Genomic DNA, 23,243 nt, shown 5'->3' with positions numbered 1-23,243 from the left:
ACGCTTTACCTATAAATAGAATTATGCTTATATTGCCCCAATGAGAACGTTGCTAGAGTACACGTTCTTAAGCATGTCCAGACGTCTTGGTCGTTGTCAGAGAACGAAGGTACAACAGCATATGCAAGTAGTTTAACTCGAAACACATAATTACGCAGTGACAATCCTTCCAATTGCTTCTGAATCGATGAGGTATGTTTCACCACCTTACCCTATAACGCTTTTGTGTTCGTTCAAGCAGGGTACAATCACCCAGCAGAGCGAACACAACACAACGCAACTTTCTAACCCAATAAACAAGCTCATTGCAAAAGAAAATCAGTAGCACAAAAGTTTCACGAACATTTCAAAGTCGACACTTAACTAAGTCAATCAGTCAACATGTCTCAGGACACGGTTAGTTCACTTGCACGACTCCGTTTGACTGCCTATCAGTCGTGATTATACAGCTCACAACATCATGAGCAAGATCTGGCAGCATATCATCGTGTATCACCCTTTCCGATTTTGCGATCGTCGATTCTTCTCTTGAAAAGTGACCAACGTAACCCCATCTAGACACATCATACGAGACTTCGACGCACTTCGAGCCTCGGACCGTAGAGACAGACCAGATATCTGAGGCAGAACGTGAGCAATCACCCTCGCTGTCAGATATTTTTGTGCGTCGATCCGGTCGCCAAATACTCAGAAATATCTCCAGAACTTCTTATCGTTCACGTTCACGTTCTCTTTCGTCGAATGATTCTCAGCCATATTGGGATGATCACGAGTCTGATGAGGATCATGAGACTGGTGAGAATGATAAGCTTGAATCCACACTCACGCGGGCCCCGTCTCAGCATCATCACCGCCTTCGCACTCCACCACCCCAACGTACTAAGACACCAGGACAGAGACTAGTTCTCGCTGCCGGGACAATGCTCGAGGCAACGTCCTTCTACTCAACACCAGAGTTTGAGGGTCACTATGTACAATGGGCAGCATTGCACGATGACATGCAACAAAGGCTGGATCCCGTGATATTCTTGCGGCTCTGGGCTACATCCGATCTTGCACTTTCTGTTCTGGGCCACGCCATGCCGATTTTATCGAACGAGGTGATTGATTTGATGCATCTAGGGCTTGTATGGGACGGAGATCATGTCTCCACCCCTGTGGCTAGCAAACCATGTCAACAACGGCATCCGCTGGAAGGCAACAATTCCAAGGACCGTAATGGGCAGCCGCACGAAAACCAACATGACAACAGATTCCGAGGTAATGATGGCACGGGTAACCATAGCGACACTTACAGTCAAGCTGAAGACACCGCCACGGAGAACGCCGTCAAGCCTGGGTTCCCAGTGACACCGGCACACCACGGCCTGGGCGAGAATAATTCAGAGCCTGTAAGTGCTCAAATGGAAAAGTGGATTTCAACACAAGTCCAGTCTAAGCATGTAATGGACATCGCAAAGGAGGCTTTACATCTCTGGATCGACAACACCGCAAACCTCCCCGCGACTCCCGCAACGCCGACGTCGGTGAAGCGAGAGCGGGATGACTCGAGCTCATCAAGCGACGACAAGCTTGACTTCTGTGTTTCCGATGGTTCGTCGAAGAAGTACGGACAACCTGCCAACGAGGAGAACGCGAAAGGTCTTGAGGAGACGAGTCTGGCGAGGCCCTCCAAAGCAAATTCGATTCTGGCAACTCCGTGCTCAGCTCCTTTCCCGCCCCGGTCTGACATTGAGAGTCCGGTTGCATCACAAGAAACGCGGTCTGAGGAACACATAACAGACAAGCAGCCCATGTCACCGGTTTCAACGCACAGGACAGATCGTCAGGCGCGGGAAGAGAACATAACAGGCATGGAATTCCTGCGAGACATCAGCCCCTCTTCTTCACTAAGAACTGTGTCTGAAGCCTTCGAGTGCGACGGGCTTGGCGAAGGCGTCGAAAGCAATACGTTAGGACTCTCTGGCGATAAGCCTTCGACTAGTTCGACAGAATACTTACCGAAAGGACCTACGGACCAACACGATCACGAGGCCCGACCTGATCGGTTCGGCAAGGACCATGGTCCCCACCGCGCCCCGGACGACATCCTCATGGGCTGGCTCTCATCGCACACTTTCAGTTGTCTCCCAAGCGCAGTCGAGCTGGCGGATCTTCAACAAGATACCGGCCTGGAGAAACACGAGATCACGACCTGGGTCGCGGCGATCCGACAGGAGAACCTGCACACGGGCGCTGCCGAGGACGAAGCCATGGACCTCGACCACGAACCGCACAACAGCAAGGGTGAAGAAGGAGACCGGAAGATCATGGAAGAGGTCGAGGTCGCCTTGACAGAGGCTGAAGAGAACATGGGGCCTCAACCGGACATCCGCGTTCCTGGCACAGACAGGCTTTGATACAACTAATCGCGACCCCGATGCAGAGGATATCACGAGCTTGGTCCAGGTCATGGCCAAGAAAACAGTGGAGTGGCAAAATACCATGTGCTGGGCGCTATTCTCTCGCTGTAAGCCCTGGTACAATGAACGTTGGGGTCATTGGGAAGTCTGACCGAAGAAGAGTTGCCCTTGGATCATAGGCTCTGCCCCGTATTATACCAGGCTGGCCCCGAATGTTTCGAGGCCGATCGTCCTGGTAATAATATTGAGAAACGACTGAGCTGACGATTACCGCAAACGAAGCAGCGGCAATCTATCAGTAAGTGGTGACTCTGCTGTGCTTAGTCTATGACTTCACATAGCATTAGATGCTAAGATCAGAATCAATATTCTTTACAAACTTTGACGGGAGTTTCACCTATTGAACCGGCATTATTGCATAATGGTGGTTCAGGACCCACTGAGCGAGATGATTCCATTGTTGTAGCAGCCCGGATCTAGCATCTCATCTAAAATAATCTAATCCCACGGTAAGACAGCTGCAGTGCCCTTTTTTTTTCTTTTTTCTTCTCTTCTTCTTCGAATAATGGAAAAGGAGGAACAGAATAATCTTGTAGGGTTTATGCTGCTAATTGTTCGTGGAAAAGCCGGTAGATCATACCTCTACCATAGCTCTCCACTGGTCGAAGAAGTCAATCATAAGGATACGTCCCTTTGTTGTACAAAACAAGAGACAGAACCCCAGCATCATTCGAAAAGGAACCTAAGTTCATTCTGAGTTATCATAAAGCAGTCGGGTAGACAGGCACCGCTTAGTCTCTATTTACTAAAAAGAAAAAGAAGGAAAGCACCCTTCCGACTCTTGATTTAGCGTGCTAGCAATGTATATTTGAAGAGAGAGAGAGAAAAGCCGCTTAAGGCAATTTTAGCCCCCTTAGGCAGATAAGGCTTCATAATTGCAAAAGAGTGCGTCGTGATCGAACAAATTTTGAAACACCTCTGATTTTGTCTACCTGTCTCCGCTATCTCGCAAGTCACGGCACTTCGACGCTAATGCTACTATATTGTAATGCAAAAGTCGACCAGATCTAGAAGGACTCTAAGCTATCTAAGCATCGGCCTCCTTAGGGGCATCCTTAGGGGCTTCCTTGGCCGCTGGCTTCACGATCTCAGGGAACGGGTTATATTGACCGCAGTCGGCCTTGAGCTTGGTGAGCTTCTCGACCGCTTCGTCTAAAGCAATCGGCTTGCCGCGGTCCTGAGCCGAGGTGTCGTCTCTCCATCGTACGTTGACCTGTCTGCCCTTCATTTCTTCGTCACCAACGACTAAGCACAAGTTAGCTATTATTTGGTACAAGGATAAGGGGCAAGACTACTTACCAAAGATGAAGTTATACTGGGCCAGTTGACCAGTACGGATCTTCTTCTGCAAAGTGTTACCACTTAGATCGACATCAATGTAAACACCAGCCTTGTGGAAGATCTTTTGAACCTCCTGAGCGTAATCGTAATAGCCCACACCCACTGGCACAATCAAGATTTGCCGAGGCGAAAGCCAGAAGGGCCACTTGCCAGCAAAGTGCTCGCAAAGAATAGCAGTGAAACGCTCGATACTTCCAGCCATGGCACGGTGGATCATGACGGGGCGAGCGCATCCAGGAGAAACAGCCTTGACCACTCGCTCAAAGGGCTTTTCCTTCTTGGCACCAGCGGCAGCCGGGGCAACGCCACCTTCAGCGGCGGCCTTGGCGGAGTCAATGACAGCCTGCGGGTTCTTGACCTTGACCTTGGGTCCTGCTGGCGCCTTCTCGGTCTCATCCTTCTTCTGCACACCATCCTTGGTCATGTATTCAAGATTGAAGTTGACAGGCTGCACGAAGTCGAGCTGGATAGTGGCACACTGCCAGTCACGACCCAGGCAGTCGACAATGGTGATATCAATCTTGGGTCCGTAGAAAGCACCGTCACCAGCGTTCAAAGACCAAGCACCACCTCCAGCAGCGGTGAAGCCATCGAGAGACTCACGGAGCTGCGCCTCGGCCCTGTCCCAGGTCTCGATCTCACCCATGAACTTCTCCGGACGAGTAGAAAGCTTGAGCTTGAAGGTCATGCCCAGGAGACCATACATTTCGTGCAAGAAGTCGAAGAGGTCGCTCATCTCGTCTTTGATTTGGTCCTCTCGGCAGAAGATATGAGCGTCATCTTGCTGGAATCTTCTGACTCTGGTCAGCCCACTCAAAGCACCTGATGCTTCATTTCTGTGGAGAACACCGAAGTCTGCAACCCGCCATGGGAGTTCACGATGCGATCTCTCGCGATGGCCAAACAGAAGACAGTGACCGGGACAGTTCATGGGCTTCAGACCTATAACATCTACTGTTAGCAATAAATTTTTTGACGTGATTGATTGGCGACATTTCGGGGGCAACATGGGTTGTATACGAAGGCCAAAGACGAGTTCGGTCATGATGCGCCCATGGTATATGCTTGGAAAGCCAGGACACGGCTCAAATCACTTACCGAACTTGACGTTGTCCTCCAAATCGATTACGAACATATCGCTGATCTGGAATTAGCAAGTACTTCTTTATGCTGAATTGTAGGCTCCGTGTAGGAGTGTTGGAAACAATGACAAAGAGCGCGATTGCCTCGAATTGGCAATGTACGCTCTGTAGATAGGCTAGAAAGGGGAGAAAATGAACGGGATAATTGCTTACTCCTTGTAGTAGTCCCAGTGACCCGAAACCTTCCACAGCTCGGAGTTGTACATGTTTGGGGTGATGACCTCCTCGTAGCCTCGCTTCCAATATTGCTTACGAAGGTATTCCAAGAGGGTGTTGTAGATCCTGGTACCATGCGGCAGCCACATGGCGGATCCGGGGGACATGTCGTTGAAGAAGAACAATTCTTGATCCCTGCCAATCTTTCGGTGGTCACGCTTGGCGGCCTCCTCCATGAACTTCTTGTGCTCAGCCATCTTCTTCTTATCGGGGAATGAGATACCGTAGATTCGCTGCAGCGAGTCGTTGGCAGCATCGCCAAGGAAATATGAAGCAGAGTTCTTCTCAACAGCGAAAGCCTCGATTCTACCAGTGTCTGGCACGTGAGGACCTCTGCAAAGATCGATCAGAGGACCGTTGCGGTAGACAGTGGTGGAAGTACCATCGGGGATCTTGTCGTTGATGATGTGCTGCTTGTACTTGTTGTAGTTGAACATCTCGAGCAGCTCTTCCTTGGTCATGGTCAGGCGCTCGAACTTTTGCTTCTCCTTGACAACCTGAGAGACAATGGTCTCGATAGGCTTCCAGTCGCCTTCGACAACGGCACCACCGTCGGGGAGTGCCATCTCGTAGTAGAAGCCACCTGCAACATCTCGTGTTAGCTATTACCCGTCGGACGTTGATTGGGCATGATGTTTTGAGGGCAGCTTGAGGTGTTGCGGGGAGCACAACAGGCGGACTCGGCCAATATGGGCTTATAGTACATGCTCGGAAGGACAAAGAATGAACGGGTAAGTTGCTTACGCTCAATCGGGGGACCAATGCAGAGGCTGCAGCCGAAGCGTCTCTCGCAGGCCTCTCCCAGAATGTGGGCAGAGGAGTGCCAGAATACCATCTTGCCTTGCTCGTCTTCGAAATCCAGAAGCTCAAGCTTGCAGCTTCGCTCGAGAGGCCGTTCCAGGTCCCACAGTTGCTCCTTGTCGCCGTCTAGCCTGGCAACAATGGTGCGCTTGTACAAGGAGTTGCTGATACCCTTGGCGATATCGCCAGGGGTGGTCTCGTATGAGGTTCCGGCCTTGATGCCGCCGTCGGGCATAGTGATGGTGATGGGCTCGCGGGGCTTCTTGGAGAGCTCCTCGTCCTGGCGCTTCTTGATCTTGTCGAACAGGGCCAGGCGGCGCTGGAGAAAATCGGGTTCGGGGGACATCATGAGGGGGCCAGAGGACTCGTCGGCGCCGCCCTTTGCCTTCTTATCGGCCTTCTTGTCCTTCTTGCCGGCCTTCTTGTTCTCGCCTTGAACCGCGAGGTTCTTGACGCCCTCGGTGGCCTTTTCAACAGCTTCCTTTGCCGCGTCCATGATGGGCAGTTGGGCTGATGTTTGGCGTAGTGGAAGGAGAGGTTGAAAGTTGGTGGGGTTAATTATCGATCTGCAATCAATTGAACAACAACAATGTTGCGGGGCAGGCGCTACACTAAAACGTTTAGACACAAAACTTGGTGGGTTGGACAAGCGGTGGACAAAATTCGTGTAGACTCAGCCAATTGCCAGTTGGTTTTCGGTGTGCTGAATTCAACACACGATATGACCTGGGAAGACGGTACCCGGTGGTTATGATATACATAAAGGATAAGATGAGCCGTCACAGTCATACCGGCAGATTCATGCCATCTATTAACCTTAGTCTAATCTAACGTCCATGTCTGGGTCGCGTGTCCTAAATGTCACTTATATGATTACAGTGTCGACCGGACCGTGGCCAGTGGTATTGTCTATACTACTTATTCGGACACTACACCGACCATTTATTCCCCCAGAGCAGATGAGTCACACTTTCTGTGCAGAGGTCAGAGCAGAATGATTTAATTTCCCCTATGACACTATAGGTCGAGCCGCCGAATATGCTATGCGAGTATGCCACCTCGGGCTAGTTGCTTGGTATACAAATGCGTAGATGTGACTCCCCCTGGTCTAGCTGAACTAACCACATCTGTATGAGAAAAGGCGGCGTGTGAACTCCGTACATATAAAGGTCCATGCGTCACCATAATTATTATTGTTGTTGTTGTTGTTATTATCAGTACCGATAAAGTAATTAGAAACATAACCCTTTTTCTCTATGGGATAAAATTATTTAATGTATAATGTCTTTAAAACCGTTATACCACAAAGGCTTACAGCGGTATCCGCTGAGACAACGATGCTCACACGTAGTCTAAGCTGGTAGGCCCCCTCCAAAGGCTTCTCTGCTGCCCCTAGATAACGGCGATGGTACGTGTGGCTTGGCCTCTATAGCCACGAGAGATATGATTCTCATCCCATTTCTCATCCTTGGCTCCTTTAAGAGCGTTACCTTTCCACCCCAGCCGCTCGGTGCTCTTAGGGCTAGGCATGGAGGTGGAATCTTAAGATCAAGCATTATAGCGTAACCCGTATAGGATCGCCTTTATGTCGGAAAGAGATCGCTTAATGGCCTATCTACGCTTACTCGAGTATAAGAGCTTCTAGATATTTGTTAGGGCCGCCTAGTGGGGTGGTAAGAAGGAAAGCGTTCTATAGCGAGAGATCTTCCGTTTGACTTTACCACGCCCCCTAAGTTGGTGGTCTACCTGACCGTCGGAAAACGTAATGCTCCAAAAGGGAGTCGAATTAAGCCCCGCGGGCGATGTAAAATAGCCTCCCTTCCGGATGGCTACCCCGTGGGCAAAATGTTAGTGGATGTCCAGGATGGGACCGGAAAGGCGGAACTCACAGTGTCGTATCTCTAGCAAAAAAGTACCATCGCTAGAAGATCGAAACGTCCAGGAGCTTCTTGGAGGGAATCGTATTAACTTCCTCCATGTCACAAAAAAGGACAACAGTTCAAATTCGCACGGTTCATGCTGTCCTAGAACCTAAGAAGGCAAACGGCCTCGGCTCCTCTATATGCCACCCGTTTATCGCACTGCTCAAGTTCGCTTTTACATCGAGTGCATTACTTAGCCTCTTGTTACCACTGGCCAGCGGAGGACACCTCTTCCATCTCCTTTAAAAGGAGCGGCGTTTCCGGGGCGACAAGGCTAGATTCTACGCCGCCGAGCTGATCCTCGCATTGGAGTCTCTACATAACAAGTATATCTTTGCTTTGCTAGACCAACTGATATCGGGCACTGGAGACTACATTCTACCGGCGTCGCTCGAGTATACGGTACGGCCCCGGAACTCATCGTTAGCCACGAGACTACCCAAGCGGTCGAATGGTGGATGTTACGGGTTCTGCTTGACGAGAGAAGTTGACCGTGCTTGCTTCCTTTTACCACAAGAATGCTGAGGAGCAACAGCGCAAACACACGACACCGTTCCAGCCCCACACTACTACCACCGTCTTCAGGCTTGAGCCCGTCGGATTTTAATAAATACTCATTTATGTATTAAGAATAAGATACGAATATATAACAAGGTTCAGTATAACAAATTGTGCTCACGTTATTCGCGCTACGTATAGTACACCGTTTTCTAAAGCCACAGGAGGCCCTGCCCCGTCGGTAGCTTAGCTTATCGATAAAGATGCCCCTCTTAAGTGGGTAATGAACTAAGGCTGGGCGTCTGCAAAATGGTGGAGACTCGAGAGCCAAAAGGTGCTCCTGCTCGTGGTCGGTTTCGGCGGCCGGAGAAATAATTATCAAGCTGTAGCAAAAAAATTCCAAAGTGCAAGGTGCTAAAGCTTCCGCCGAATGGGTCCGTTTGTTGGTGCACGGAAATTCTTCGACGACGAATTGCGACATTCAACTTTGCCGGGACAGAACGAAACGACACCCAACTCAATTCTCGGCACCTAATCAATCAACATGTCGTTCAGAGGTGCGCCCAGAGGAAGGGGCGGTTTTGGCGGTTTCGGCGGTGGTCGCGGTGGTGGTAAGTCTTTTCTTCGCCCAGTCCCTGCGCAATGCAGTCCCCATGGATTTGTTGCACTGCATCTTCCCCAGCCGGACATGGTGGCTCCCCCGTAGAACCAACCTTCAAGTACCCACGGCTGACACATGTCTCTGCCCAACAGGTCGCGGCGGCGGCGGTGGCTTCGGACAACGCGACTTCGGTCCACCAGCCCAGATCCTCGAGCTCGGCTCCTTCATGCACTCGTGCGAGGGCGAGATGGTCTGCGAGTCCACCAACCCCAAGATCCCACACTTCAACGCCCAGGTCTTCCTCGAGAACAAGACTGCCGTCGGAAAGCTCGACGAGGTCCTCGGCCCCATCAACCAGCTTTACTTCACCATCAAGCCCTCCGAAGGCATCCAGGCCACCAGCTTCAAGACCGGTGACAAGTTCTTCATTGGCAGCGAGAAGCTGCTGCCTCTCGAGAAGTTCCTGCCCAAGCCCAAGCCCCCGCCAGGTGCTCCCAAGGTCAAGAAGTCCCGCGGTGGTGCCGGTGGCTTCGGCAGAGGTGGCCCCATCCGAGGTGGTGGCCGCGGCGGACGCGGTGCTCCTGGCGGCTTCTCCAGAGGTGGAGGCCGTGGTGGTAGCGGATTCGGTGCTAGAGGAGGCGGCCGAGGCGGCAGTGGCGGCTTCAGCAGGGGTGGTGGCGGCGGCGGCTTCAGCAGAGGTGGCCGCGGCGGTGGTGGTGGTGGATTCGGTGGAAGAGGAGGTGGTGGTTTCAGCCGAGGTGGTCGGGGAGGATACTAACTCAGGGTTATGTCCGAGTACCATCAATCACCGGCGTTGTGTGTCTCTTTTCATACAGGAATCATGTGTGGTCATAAAGAAAAAGGCCAAGGCGTTTAGGGATACATTTGTTGCAATAGCTTGTTCTTTTTTGGGTCAAAATACCAGGCAGGTTCGACACGAATTTCCCATGTCCATGTTGAAAGGAGTGACAAGGTGTGCATGGCTGTCCAACTACACCAGTCACGGCGCAGGTTGGCAAAAAAGCCTCAATGTATGTAACCAAGGAAAAAGCCAGCCCATGATAGGCGTCTATATTCCGATATCCTCAGTGTTCTGAGCTCTATCATGCTGTCATGCTAATAATCCTGGGGAAGAACGCCGGCCAACCAATTAATCAAATACTGTTCCTGTGCCTGCTCCTCGTAAGTCAGCCAGCCAGCCAAACCCTATCAACTCCTTGCTTGCTGAAATTCCAATCACGTTTGCAATCAAAGTACTCCACCAGTCCGGTTGTTCATGGCAATCTGCTGGAACTGCTGCATCATCCTAACAACGCCTGGCCCATCCTCGCTGTCCGCCGCTGCACTGTTCTCGCGAGTGAGGGCTCTTCTGGGGTTTCCCTCCCAAGTAGATTCGCCCAAGCGAGCCACGCTATCTTCAACATCCTCATCCGTAAATGTCGTGCCTTGTCGTTGTAAGGTGCTTGCTGCGGCGCCTTCTTCCATCGACTCTTCGGTGATGCCTCCTTCTCCGAGGTAAGGGGCACGTAGCTGTCGAACCCTATGACTCCCCCTTGCTGCCAGCACGGACGCTGAAGGCTGGTTGTGAGGATCCAGGAGCATCGAGGCCATGGGCGATGGCTGTGGCATTGCCGGGCCGAAGCGTGGCGTCTTTCCTGTTTGTTGTGGCTGCGCACCACGATTTCGAGCATGATCATTCCGACCCATTCGAGAAGCTCGCATGTCTGCAGCCAGCGTCGGAGAATTGAGGCCGGGAAACGCGGGCGGCGGGTTGAAAGGATATCGTCCAGCAAGACCCATCGGATGTGCTCCGGGCAGGCCAGACCTCGGGTTATAGACATAATTGTCCAAGAAGCCATGCATGGAAGCTGCCATCTTGTTATGCTTCGTAGCGTAATAATCTTCACGGGCATCGCTCGTGTTTCCTTGGGGGCGTGTGTTCTTTGGGTCCTTCTGAAAATCAAACACTGCGAACGAGCATACGTACCCTAGCCCGTCAACATGAATTGTGAACTCTCGGAAGAAGTCCACGATTTGATCTGCACATCTTGGAAGGCTGAAGAACAGTATCAAAGGGGTCACAAGAATACCTAAGACCTCCTCCAAGAAGATGACTATCTTGAGTTTATAGATGACGTCAAATTCCGTCTTGACCTCATAGCTGTGAAGCCGACCCTTCCATTGGTCTGGCTCATAGTGCGTGTACTCGATGACATTGCGCATCGCATATTCCGGGTCAAAAACGTTCTGGTCTTCCGAGATCTGGCCCTGAGCAATGGCCCATGTGGTTGTGCAGATAGCAAGAAACGCGAGGGCATTGAGGCCGGGGAAAATCTCGAAATCCACGAACATCTCGGGATCCGAGAAACCAACAGTCGCCAATATAGCAATGATGGCGCCAGTGATGAACCGGAGAGTCCTAGCAGCAGATTCAGTCTTGAGCTTGGGAAATTGGTCGACGTAATGCTTGGCATAGGGATACGACATGTTCAATCGTTCTTTGAATATATGTGGTAGTTCGTTGAATTCCCTGAATTTCCATTCGGCCAAGGGCGTGTACTGGCGCATGCCCGCTGCGGAAGTGTTGGTCTTGAACTCCTACAATCACGCATTAGGAAAAGTCAGATGATGTGTAGTGGCGTACTTACATTGTAGTATGTGAATATGAAATCAATGAGGAGGAAAGCAGCAAAGAACGGTGCGAGTATGAGATTCATGGTTGCTGCGAATGCGAAGCGCTTTCTCAGCTCCCGACTAAGCACGCCTCGGTGGTCCGACTTCAGAACCTGTGGTCGGACCTGGCTGCTTTCGTTGAAGACAAGATCCAGGATACTAAACTGGAGGGTCCACAGTAGCGAACGAGACATAAATTGGCGACTCCGCAAAAAGGGGATAGGGGCAGTAAGGTCAAGTATGTCCTTGTTGAATAGTGCTATGATGTAGTTTTCCCGCCGCATGAGCCTATTGGCGATGTCGTGAGCATCTAGCCTCTCCTTGGCAGAACCGACCATATGCCGACCCAGTTGCTTGGACAAGAATCGACGCTGGCTTGGGGTGATATTGCTGGCGGTCTTGACGTTTTGATCCCTCAGGCCAGTGATTCTTGACACGACGTCTTGCCATGAGACAGTCTGCATGTCGTCTTCGGGGATTTCTAGCAGGTAGACGTAGAAGTCGCGAAGATGCATCAGTCGTGGTATCTCGAGCGCATATTGTATGAGCTTCCACACGACATAAAAAGTAGTACACCAGAGTCCGAAGTTCCAAATCCCCCACATGTTCTTGGTGCACTTCGGAATCATGACCTGAGCCAGGCTTTTGCTATGGCGGATTGTGCCAAAATCGATGCATTGTGTGAGCAGAGTCAATAGACTGGCCATGAAGATAACCTTGCTAGAAATAGTCAGCGGGGCATCCATCTGGTGTGGTATTTAGGAGCGTACACAATATGCAAAAGATTGTCGAGCATTATGCACCAGAATCCGGCTCCTAGGTAATAGTTATAGACCTCGTTTGTGAAAGCATCCAGGTTAGAGACATTAGCCCATCTGAACATGGCTTTGTCCTTGGGGTTGACGTTCAGGCCCAGTCGTCTTGCGGGGGCACTCGGTCGTCTAACACGAGTTGCAGCTCCAAAGTCATCATCGCGGTGTAGTCTTTGCTGTGCTTGTGCAGTTTCCCACTGCGCTTGAGTCCTTCGGCTAGATGGACCAGGAACGGCCGTGCGTATGGAAGGTCGTGGCCCTGATGTCGGCGAATGCGTCGGGGCAGTAGTAATGGTGGCAGCTGCTCCTAAAGCGGCACCTGGTTCTACCAGAAGCGAAGCCGGGACTTCATTGTCGCCATCGTCGTCAGCTGCTAACCACCTCGAGCCGGGATTCTGCCTGCCTCGTCGCACGGGGCCGCGCCTGTCTTTGGGAGGATTGAGCGTACTGCCGACGGATACTCGACTGTCGTCGATACCGAGGCCAGCTGCATCCTGCAAATCGTCGGCGTGAAACTGGTGGGCCAGGTTTTCTTCGTCTAGTGCCAGACCGGCTCTATTCTCGATGTCGATATCGTCGTCGTCATGAAGTTGGTCATAGAAGGGCCCGTCATCCTTCCCGGGAACGAACCGGGAGAACAAGTTGCCAGCCATGGCGAATCGCGAACGTTCTGTTACGGGCTACAGCAATGTGCGCTTGTTGGGGTTTCAAGAGGGGGCTCTAGCGATTTGCTCGCATCGTTTCGTGGAATGGACCATCCGTGATAGTTTGTAGCATTCAGCGTTGGGTGATGCAGCAGGGGGGACGCAGGGTTGACGTCAATGTGCTGCCGACGATTAATTGTATGCCATGTCCTATTCCGGTTTCAATTTGGATTTCAGTGTTGGACGCCTCAGGAGTTGTAAAAGAGCGTTTTGTTTATGCAACCCAGTCAGTTCTGATGGACGTCTCAAGGAAGCGAATCATCTGCCTCCCTCGCCTGGTCTTGATCACGAATCACGATCATGTGCAAGAGCTATCGAGGCAGCCGGCATCGCGTGCCGCTTGTGAAGTCATATGTACATGTACGGATCCGCAGTGCCAACTGCAACTGCAACTCTGCCCAGGTGCCACCTCCCTGACGCTCGTTAGCCGCCAGCCCTGGACTGCTGCTGAAGCGGTACAGATACAATGAATGGTACACATCGTAATATCTATTCCGACCAAGCACTTTTGAACCCATCCAGAACCTCATGCTTTTAATATGCACTGCACGTGCTCCTCGGTAGGAGACATGTTCAAAGGACTTGTTGTGACTTGTAACAGTATAGCCAGCCGGCGCAGAAATATGGCCGTTCTCTACCGCTCAGGTACTCTTACAGTGATGCAGCTTACCTGGCCTTAGCGCGTCTTCACGGAATACGTACCGCGACCCTGATCTTTTGGACCACATCGAATGTATACAGGAAGCGAAAGTAGGGAGGATATCCTTCCAAGTCTTCTTGCGAATTGCGTCCGAACATGGCCTCAAGCAATCTCGGCCACCTTGCCTTACCTCCAAGGGATGAACTTACCTCTGGGCCTTTGTCGCCGGGAACGGGAACACCGCCAACTTCTGGCCTGTCGTTGAGGAGCACAAATCCGCTCAACTCCAAAGTCACCAGCGTCTTATCAACCTCGTATGCGGACGCAGAATTTCGAGATGCTCTCACTCTCTTGGACGAGCGCGGGGTTACCAACAACGCTGATGCCCGGCGCCAGTTGCGCCTGGATATCCAAAAGGATGTCATTGAAAGCAACGGAGAAATCATTACTGAATTCGGCCGAGTTGCTGAGCAATTACGCCGCATAGGCACGACTATAGAGAAACTCAACAAAAGCTATCATGACATGAAGGGTCATGTCACAGCTGCCCATCAGTCAACAGCTTCCACTCTGGAGGAAGCATCCAGCCTTATGACGCAACGGCGAGATGTTGAAAAGAAGCAAGAGATTCTCAGAGCTTTCCGGGAGCATTTCATTCTCTCAGAGGATGATGTCGCACTGCTGACTTTGACTTCTGAACCCGTAGACGATCGTTTTTTCATGGTGCTCGCAAAGGCAAAAAAGATCAGAAGCGATTGTGAAGTGCTTCTTGGTTTCGAGAGCCAAACACTTGGACTAGAGATCATGGAGCAAACATCTAACAACCTTAATCAAGCTTTCCAAAAGCTGTATCGATGGACGCAGAAGGAGTTCAGAACTCTCAACCTAGAAAATCCTCAGATCAACTCATCTGTCCGCCGAGCACTTCGTGTTTTGGCTGAGAGGCCATCGCTTTTCCAGAACTGTCTCGACTTCTTCGCTGAAGCACGAGAGCAGATTCTTTCTGATGCATTCTATCTCGCATTGACAGGTACTTCGGCGTCCGGTCAAGAAGATCACTCTGTGAAGCCGATCGAACTCGTTGCACATGACACCTTGCGCTACGTTGGAGACATGCTCGCCTGGACTCATTCAGCCGCTGTGAGCGAGAGAGAAGCTCTCGAGGTGCTATTTGTATCAGATGGTAACGAGATTGCAAAAGGCATACAGGAGGGTCGTGACAATGAGATATGGAGGCTCGTGGCTGACGAGGCAGATGGTGTGTCTGAATTCGATGCCATCAAAGCCCTCAATGACCTAGTCGATCGCGACGTCTCTGGTGCAGCGCGTGTGCTGAGGCAGAAAATTGAGCAGGTGATTCAAACAAACGAAGACACGATATTGGCATACAAGCTTGCCAATCTCTTGAGCTTTTATCGTTTCACCTTCTCGAAGCTTTTGGGGTCTCAGTCTATTCTTCTAGAGTTCATGATGAACTTGGAGACTGAAGCGCTTCGGCAGTTCCGTTCCTTGATGAGAGATCATATCACGACTCTACAAGCAGAGTTCCAGCATACACCTTCAGACCTCGGCCCACCAGATTTCTTGCAGGACTCTCTCAAGCAGTTGACCGCCATAATGAAAACCTACGAGACCTCCTTGGCGTCAACTGGAGACAGGGAAGCAGATTTCCAGCCAATCCTCAGCGAATCTTTCGATCCGTTCATCTCTGGTTGCGAGAACATGTCAAAAACAATCCAACCTCCTTCTAATTCTGTATTCTTCATCAACTGCCTCGTCGCAGCTAAATCCGCTTTGGCACCATTTGACTTCACAAAGAGACGAGCGGAGATCCTACAGTCTAAAATAGAAGAGCATGCTGCTAAACTTGCTGTTATTCAATATGCATATTTCAAAAGCAAATCAGGGCTGAGCGCTTTATTCGATATTCTTGGACCACTGAACAATACGAAAGGAGACATCTCCAAGCTCAATGGCATGAAAGTTCTCGTCCCTGAATCTCTGGTAGCAGCCAGCCAGAGCCTTGATGACTTCTTGCCATCTGCGCTCATGGACGCAACAGAGAACTTGCGCCATCTTCAGGATTCTAAGCTGGCACGCGAAGTAACGGAGGAGGCAGCAGAGAAATTTTGTGTTGACTTCGAGCACGTGGAAGAGATCCTTATCGGCGCGGACGAAGCAGCAGAGCAGGAATACGCAGACGAGCAGGGACACGACTCAGATGGGCCGCCCAACTTGCGCGCGCTATTCCCCAGAACTACAGGCGAAATTCGGGTTCTTCTTTCATAGACTCGAACATGACTAATTATTCCTAATTTCCACGTCATGCATGTCGGTGACATCCACACAACCCTCTCTGGCCACGTGTCTACGTCCTTGATGCATAAAGAGGACCTCATTTACTTTGGAGGCTGGCAATTGCCTCTCGATATATCGTGCATTGCCGGATTTTACAAACTTTACATTGTCTCATACCCCTTGTGCGGTCCGGTAGACCATATCGACTGCGTCACCATGGCCATATCATCAGACTCGAGCGATCATAAATCGAATGGTATGTCACTAGACATCAAATTATATTCATACTAACTACCTATGAAGGAAAGATTTGGCAGCAATGAGATAAGCTTCTTTGGCAAATCCGAAAGTTACTGCTTACATAGTTTACCTTTAGCAAGCGTTTCGAGATTGTTGCAGAGTTGCTGCTTTCGGTTTTGTTATCATATTAAGAGTTCTTTGCCGTGTACGATATTGGAAATGATGTTGGGGATGTCCGGAATAGGTGAAACCTAAGTGATCGGCAACGGCCACAAACGGCAAGGTCACTTCATCGCGAAGCTTATTGCCAATTGACTTTGGGGGGGTGAACCATGTGGATTGACCGTCTAACCATATTTGTACCTCTCAACTTGTTTTGCTTCCGCTTCCGTCCAATGCTAGACGACAGTAGCTAAGTAGTAAGAGCAGGCCAAGGCAACGATAGGAAACGGATCCTACTTTTTATTTATTGATCCGCCAAGCGCCCATGGTCACGGCGCTGATACAGTGCGCCGACATCAATGGGTCAAGCACAAAAGACAAGTCATCCTTGGTCGCCAATAACCCCGTACCTATAATTATGATCACTAGTCTAGGTCGATGAAATCTACTCTTTCACTCACATCTGGTGTTTATGTTCCGTCGGTCTACTTTGTTGTCATGGGATGGGCATAATATTGAGAACGGCAATATGGCATGAGCAAATGCATCCCTGAAGAACAACGTAAGTTGTGGGAGGAACCTCGTCGCATGTTCGTCCGGATTCCAATCGCCTTGCGGCGGTAACGTCTGCAGGCAGGTACAGAATAAGTTTACCTGTCACGTACTCTATCATGCGCGTAGAATGCTCGGTGGGAGATCAACGGCAGATCATACAAACTTCATACCTAGATTCAAGCGTTGTATACATCGAAGCCGACTCTGGCTTGTTGTGGAGCCGGCGACCATGCACAGAATGAGGTATTTTGCAAGAAGCATAGCTGCTGGTTACTGAGACTTTTTCAACATGGCCGACAACACCAGCCCACTGGTCGTACGTTTTCACCGCTGAACGTGCATGTGCTGTGGAAATTGCAGCAGAGTTTAACTTCCCGGGAGAAGGCCCGCGGACAGGAAACACTAAACGCTTGAAATAAGCATTTTTCCTGGCCAAGCTTTCGCAGAGACGAGCGTGATGTAATGGGATCCCGGTCTTCTGGTATGTTTACTTTGCTCTACCTCCAACTATAGCCCAGCCTCCATCTACCCGTATGCTTCCTTACCGAGCCGCCGCTTATAGGTCTTCTTGGTTTCTCCGGCTTTAATACCAATCTTGACCAAGGCACATAAGGCACAACATTTCAGATCACTTGGGCGGTTCAACTTGTGCTAAGGATTGTACCGCCCTCTGCTCATACGGCCATAACTAACCACTGTAGTGACATCTTGCTTTTACGAGCTTAATCATGTCAAGTCCAAACGAGAAAGGCCGTCGGGGCCCTCCCGTCTCATACGACGGCAAACAACATGCCAACGTGGATTTTCTCGCGGCGACCGGCTCAAGGCAGCAGATACCAACCCCTCCCATTCCTTTACTTCCTCCTGCCAGACGGTACTCTAACGGCGATAGCCAGCATTTTGGCAATTCAAACAAATTTTATCAACCCTACCGTCCAATGTCTGCCCATGAGCCAGCGAGACCTCCCCATGATTGGGCGGGCCATGGTCGATCTGCGGGCTCAGAGTACCATAATCCAGTAGTGTGGCCGCAATTTGGTGCAGAAGATTCTCCGCGGGCCATGCAGAACGAGTCTTCTACTTTTCCTACATTAGATGGAGCTATCGGCCGAACATCAGTTCCTGGCCCGCGAGCATTTCGACTGAGCAATGAGGCAAGACCAAGGGACTCCATCAGAAGTCACCAATTACCAAGTGATGCCTCACCGCAACGCGAGAACTGGAGACATACAGACGACTCAGCACGTACCCTTTTGCGAAGTCGGCGTAACTCCATCGGTACGGCAGATTTGCACTACGGTGAGAACAGGTCTTCTGGAAACAGATCCTCTCATGGCCCAATGTCGCCTGGCCAAGACTTCTCACAAGCCGATGGTGTTATGTCACCTTATTCAAGCAGTCCTAGTCGGACACATCTAGATCACCAGACCCATGACGATGTTGTCGACGCGATACATAAAGCAAGAGCGTTCAAGCCCTTCAGAACTTCCCAGGCGACTACACTTCGGTCACAATCGTATGATCCGGCCTACGATATGACTCCTCCTGGCGGAGACTCGGGAACTCGGTATAGTCCAATTCGACAGGGGTTAGAAGCAGATCAACCAGCAGAGTCGCCCGAGCGGAAAGAAAAGAAGACTACCAAAGGCAGTCCTGATGGGCCTGATCTTATCTTTATACACGAGTTTGCGTTCGTGTTTATGATTGCAGCTGCGCAGGCGCTTATGCTCTCGGGTGTCGCACAAGCTCTCATACCAGCAAGCGTCATCGGCCAATCATTTGGTTTGACTAGGCCCGCTGATTGGGCATGGTTTTCAGCATCATATGCTCTTACATCCGGCACCTTCGTTCTCCCGGCCGGGCGGCTGGGTGATCTATTCGGTCACAAGAATGTGTTTATCATTGGCTTCTTCTGGTTCGCACTCTTCAGCTTCCTTGTGGGCTTTGCGCCACTGATTCAGGAGGTCGGTGGGAACAGCGTCATATTCTTCAACGTCTGCCGCGGCCTCCAAGGCATAGGCCCTGCCCTGCAAGTCCCCAACGGACAGGCTATGCTCGGCCGCGCTTATAGTCCAGGACCACGCAAAGCTCTAGTTATGTGTCTCTTCGGGGCCTCCGCGCCGTTTGGATTCGTTGCCGGTGGGGCCATGGCCTCTTTATGTGCCCAGACTTTGACTTGGCCGTGGGCATTCTGGATCCTGGCAGCTGTCTGTTTCGCCTTTGGTACCATCGGAGTTCTAGTTATTCCTCCCTTCCCAGTCGGCAAGAGAGATAAGAGTGAAGGTCTCTGGGTTCAACTCGACATCCCCGGTGTCCTTCTAGGCATATCTGGTCTCGTTCTCTTCAACTTTGTGTGGAACCAGGCCGTGCATGTTGGCTGGAACACCCCGTACACGTACTTCCTTCTGATCATCTCTTTGATATTAATCGTGGCTTTCGTTTACGTCGAGCGACGTACCAAGTACCCACTCGTCCCTATCTCGGCCATGCATTTCCAGACGAACTACGTACTGGCATGCACGGCGGCTGGATGGGGCAGCTTCTCCATCTGGGTGTTCTACCAATTCCAATTTCTTGAGATCCTGCGCGGTTGGTCACCTCTGCTGGCAGCCGCGTCCAACGCCCCCGGCCCTTTCGCCGGTCTCATCGCTTCTCTCTTCGTTGCGCGCTACATGATGAGAATCGGACCGCACTGGATCATGCTCTTCTCCATGATCGCCTTCTTTGGCGGCAGCGTCCTTATGGCCACCGCGCCCGTGGGCCAGATTTACTGGCTGAACACCTTGTTCTCAGTCCTCCTGATGCCTTTTGGTATGGACATGAGCTCACCCGCAGGGATCATCATTCTGAGCAATGCAGTCTCCAAGAAGCACCAAGGCATAGCGGCGAGCCTCGTAGTCACCGTGATGAACTATAGCATCAGCACAGCGTTGGGGTTTGCAGCGACGGTCGAGACGCATGTCAACAAAGAAGGCACCGACGTGCTGGCTGGGTTCCGGGGAGCGCAGTACCTAGGAGTGGGTTTCGGTGGGTTGGGATGCATCATCGCGTTTGCCTTCGCGGTGTCGACTGTTATGAGGCAGCGAGCGAAGGTCGAGTCGGCACGGGAAGAGCAGGCCGGAAACTTGAGCCCTTCGTCAGCATCAGACACGGAAGCCTCAGCTGGTCATGAGCAAAAGGAAAAGAAATGATTCATGGTGTTTTGTTAATGTGTAATGCATGTTCTTTCTTCTATCCTAACGATAGCTTTTCTTTCTGTATGTTATTGAGCTGTTCACTGCTTTATCAATTACTCCAGGGTATAGTTCATCTTTGACGCGAATAAAGCACGCTCAGTTCTAGGTATTAGGTTCATGTTCTGTGAGGTCATGGATATTGTGTACTACTTACTTTCCAATCTCGGTAATACACGAGAGAATTCTGTGTAGGTGCTATCGAACTAGGAAAATAAAATCACACCTGCCCCACGTCAGTGTTGGCAAACATTTCTTGGAAGCTGTAATCCTTCCTGGGAGAGTTAAAATTGCAGTGAAAATGCACCTGCTCCCACTATATGCAAGGATCTGCAGAGAAGTGGCAGTAATCCCACAACTAGCGAATTAGATTACCGGACGCTGCTGGCCTTAGCCCCCCCTATCTGACGTCTCAAAGGCAGCCATGCACACTAGCATCAAGTTACACGAGCCACTATAATGCACGCCACTAGCATTGGGTAATGTAGTCAGAGCATAGCATCACCCGTGAGGAGTTCGAACTTGGGGATGCCAGAGGCCGCCCACCGCTTTTACTGGGGGAGGCAGACTGCATCAGTGACTCATCTATGGAGCCCCCCTGTGTCGCGTATTCCGGCATCAATGTCATATGGCGGGAGAAACGACTTCGTTTGTGCTGGAAATTGCAGTGAAGACCTGTTGGGGCCTTTCGTTGTCAAAGGACAGCAGCTGAGATGCTTCAGGCAGTCTCGAAGGCATGTCCGACATCAGTGGTGGTGCCTCGCTTTTTCTAGTTGCTTCGATACAAACGTTACCACCAATTCTTTCAACCCCCAATGTCTAATTCTACATCACAATGTAAAAGCTAATCAGTAGTCTGTTAGAATATTGTGTAGGTCTACTGTAGAGCTGTCTCTCCTATCTCTGGAAATAGGACGTTGGCAAAACAATGGGGATTCCCTGCAATAGGATTCCATAATAAAAGGTTCACGATACCATAAGTGAATGTGCGGTTTGATCAGAACTGTTTTCGTTCCCTTCGCCCTTTCATCCCTACTATCTTAATGATGGTAACTTGAAGTCGTTTAATTTCAAATTTGTGTCACATACCCGTGCGAGACAATTGCATAAAGATAGGGAACTTGAGCAATTCAGAATTTACCTGGAAACTGAGTGTTCTCATAACTAGACATATACTAAAGACGTCACGACGGAAAGTTCGTACCGTCCCCATATGCGTGCCTTCTTCATATGTGCTTCCTCACTTCGTTAAAACTATGCGCCCGACCGCTTGCTCAATAGCTGCCCAGTGTAATTCATGAACGCTTCTGGTGTACTTTTGATTCCATTTGCCACAATACTTTTCTACATTGAGCAGGGTCTCTTAATTCTAAAATATACGCCTCATCACTCAGAATCTTGTGCCTCGGTCCTGGCCTTTGGTTTCTTGACCGGCCAGATGTCCGCACTTGCTGTGCGATGTCTCTTTGTCGCATTCTCATCGACCTCCGCTAGTTTGTTCAGAACGGTTGCCAGGCGCCTCCTAGCTTCTACTTCGCGCTTGCTGCTGTCAGCCCTAGCGGGCCGGTAGAATTGCTTGACAAGGCATACTGTGGCGTGGTAGCACTCGTACATCAGGATACGAACAGCTGCGTTCTCGCGGTCTTCGATGATCTCGTCAGTTGGCGGACTTGACAACCTCGGTGTACTTGTTGTGGACGCCGAAGAGGTCGTAGAAGATGGTGGCTGCTGTCGAAAGCCGCGAATAAACTCAGGAGATGGGTCTTCGCTGAAGATTGATGTCATGAGCGGGTCACCAAAAATGCAGTTGCTCCAGTCTCGAAGGCCCGTAACTGACATTCCGGGAAAGTCATAGCTTTGCTTTGTTTCGCTCCCGCCACCTGGACTCCCCGTCCGTCTTCTATCTGGGTTCTTTGTCTTAATGTATTTTGACCCTGGTTCTTTCGTTTCATCGCCCAAGCTATCCTGTTTGGCAATATTGGTATGAGAAAGTGTGCCTTGCGTTGCCCCCGTTGATAGTGGTTGTGTATCCTTCTGGTCCTCTTTTTGTCTCGAGCCTGAGACCAACACATTGAGATCACTGCCGGCGTCTAATACCACAAGCCGTGATTGTGTTACCGCATCCAAAAGATGACTGAGCCGATGCATATGATGCCGAATCGACGAATAGCTAATGGTAACGGCACGGTCTTCGCCATCCCGGAGCGTCCCTTCCACCAGAGCAAGGAAAGCATTTGACCAGGAGTTTACGCCTCCTGATCCAACAATTGCCGCTGCAGCGCTAGAATCCGCCGATGACGACGATTGTGGCCCAAGGACAGAGACAACTAATCCAAACTTCGAACCTGGTTCTTTCAGGTTTGATATACATCTGATAAATTGACCTTTTTGGTACTCCACCCTACTCCTTTCTGCCTCGGAAAGAGGAACCGGCAAAGAAGTGATAGGTACTCCTCGAGGCGGCTCTGTCAAGTTGTATGCCGTTCCCAGCTGTTCACTTGCGGGTGAGTGCGAGATTAGGGCGGGAAGGTACCGGATCAAAGACCCCTCGGACGTCTCAACCCGCCTCAAGTCTTTTTCTGAGTTTGTTGGGCTTGTTGCAATGTCGTGTGATGGTTCGGTTTCGATAAGATAAGAGATCGATGTCCTTTTGTCCTTCGTTGTGTACTCCAATGCCCTCCTGCACATCCATGGGATTATCAGCGCCTCCGAGAGCACCAGCCATTGCTCTGAACGCAGCAGCCTCAGCATTTGATGTGGCGGGATGGTCAACATAAGTGTTCTGCTACCTGATATCCTGATGTGAACATCTCTTTGCGGCCTAGTTGTGGGCGGCGGTTGGATAGACTCGATGGATACGTCGGGCAAGGCACGGATTATAACAGCCTTCAAATCCTCAATGGACGGCGAGTGGTTTAATGGAGTATTCATCAATCTGACTGG

At 50.7% G+C, this 23,243-nt stretch overlaps 7 protein-coding genes across 7 annotated transcripts; 4 read left to right on the top strand and 3 right to left on the bottom strand.

Moving 5' to 3' along the window:
- Window positions 1–381: 381 nt before the first annotated feature.
- Window positions 382–2,399, top strand: BKA67DRAFT_676275 (uncharacterized protein; the record flags this gene model as incomplete). The annotated part of the gene is made up of 2 exons (XM_046108802.1): window positions 382–396; window positions 753–2,399. The coding sequence occupies 2 exons, from the start codon at window positions 382–384 to the stop codon at window positions 2,397–2,399; spliced, it is 1,662 nt and encodes a 553-aa protein (XP_045958014.1).
- Window positions 2,400–3,257: 858 nt separating this feature from the next.
- On the bottom strand, window positions 3,258–6,500 carry BKA67DRAFT_562975 (threonyl-tRNA synthetase). The gene is made up of 5 exons (XM_046102640.1): window positions 5,906–6,500; window positions 5,099–5,744; window positions 4,902–4,942; window positions 3,762–4,745; window positions 3,258–3,707 (listed from the first exon to the last, which is right to left on the bottom strand). The coding sequence occupies exons 1-5, from the start codon at window positions 6,456–6,458 to the stop codon at window positions 3,490–3,492; spliced, it is 2,442 nt and encodes an 813-aa protein (XP_045958013.1). The 5' UTR covers window positions 6,459–6,500; the 3' UTR covers window positions 3,258–3,489.
- A 2,426-nt stretch (window positions 6,501–8,926) lies between these two features.
- Window positions 8,927–9,761, top strand: BKA67DRAFT_592211 (Gar1/Naf1 RNA binding region-domain-containing protein; the record flags this gene model as incomplete). Its single annotated transcript, XM_046104813.1, has 2 exons — window positions 8,927–8,993; window positions 9,136–9,761. 2 exons carry the CDS (start codon window positions 8,927–8,929, stop codon window positions 9,759–9,761), a joined length of 693 nt encoding a protein of 230 aa, XP_045958012.1.
- Window positions 9,762–10,231: 470 nt separating this feature from the next.
- BKA67DRAFT_535100 (autophagy protein Apg9) lies at window positions 10,232–13,121 on the bottom strand (the record flags this gene model as incomplete). The annotated part of the gene is made up of 3 exons (XM_046099965.1): window positions 10,232–11,581; window positions 11,632–12,376; window positions 12,427–13,121. The coding sequence occupies 3 exons, from the start codon at window positions 13,119–13,121 to the stop codon at window positions 10,232–10,234; spliced, it is 2,790 nt and encodes a 929-aa protein (XP_045958011.1).
- Window positions 13,122–13,805: 684 nt separating this feature from the next.
- Window positions 13,806–16,254, top strand: BKA67DRAFT_259117 (oligomeric Golgi complex subunit 6). The gene has a single exon (XM_046095801.1). The coding sequence runs from the start codon at window positions 13,969–13,971 to the stop codon at window positions 16,099–16,101; it is 2,133 nt and encodes a 710-aa protein (XP_045958010.1). The 5' UTR covers window positions 13,806–13,968; the 3' UTR covers window positions 16,102–16,254.
- A 1,110-nt stretch (window positions 16,255–17,364) lies between these two features.
- Window positions 17,365–20,574, top strand: BKA67DRAFT_562966 (major facilitator superfamily domain-containing protein). The gene is made up of 2 exons (XM_046102639.1): window positions 17,365–20,191; window positions 20,458–20,574. The coding sequence occupies exons 1-2, from the start codon at window positions 17,796–17,798 to the stop codon at window positions 20,471–20,473; spliced, it is 2,412 nt and encodes an 803-aa protein (XP_045958009.1). The 5' UTR covers window positions 17,365–17,795; the 3' UTR covers window positions 20,474–20,574.
- A 1,112-nt stretch (window positions 20,575–21,686) lies between these two features.
- Window positions 21,687–23,231, bottom strand: BKA67DRAFT_658081 (uncharacterized protein; the record flags this gene model as incomplete). The annotated part of the gene is made up of 1 exon (XM_046107222.1): window positions 21,687–23,231. The coding sequence occupies one exon, from the start codon at window positions 23,229–23,231 to the stop codon at window positions 21,687–21,689; it is 1,545 nt and encodes a 514-aa protein (XP_045958008.1).
- Window positions 23,232–23,243: the final 12 nt, after the last annotated feature.

Source organism: Truncatella angustata (assembly GCF_020726525.1).
Source record: "Truncatella angustata strain MPI-SDFR-AT-0073 chromosome Unknown BKA67scaffold_4, whole genome shotgun sequence".
In the NCBI taxonomy this organism is placed as follows: domain Eukaryota; kingdom Fungi; phylum Ascomycota; class Sordariomycetes; order Amphisphaeriales; family Sporocadaceae; genus Truncatella; species Truncatella angustata.
The sequence above is the reverse complement of the archived record's forward strand: the minus strand, read 5'-3'. Positions and strand labels throughout refer to the sequence as shown.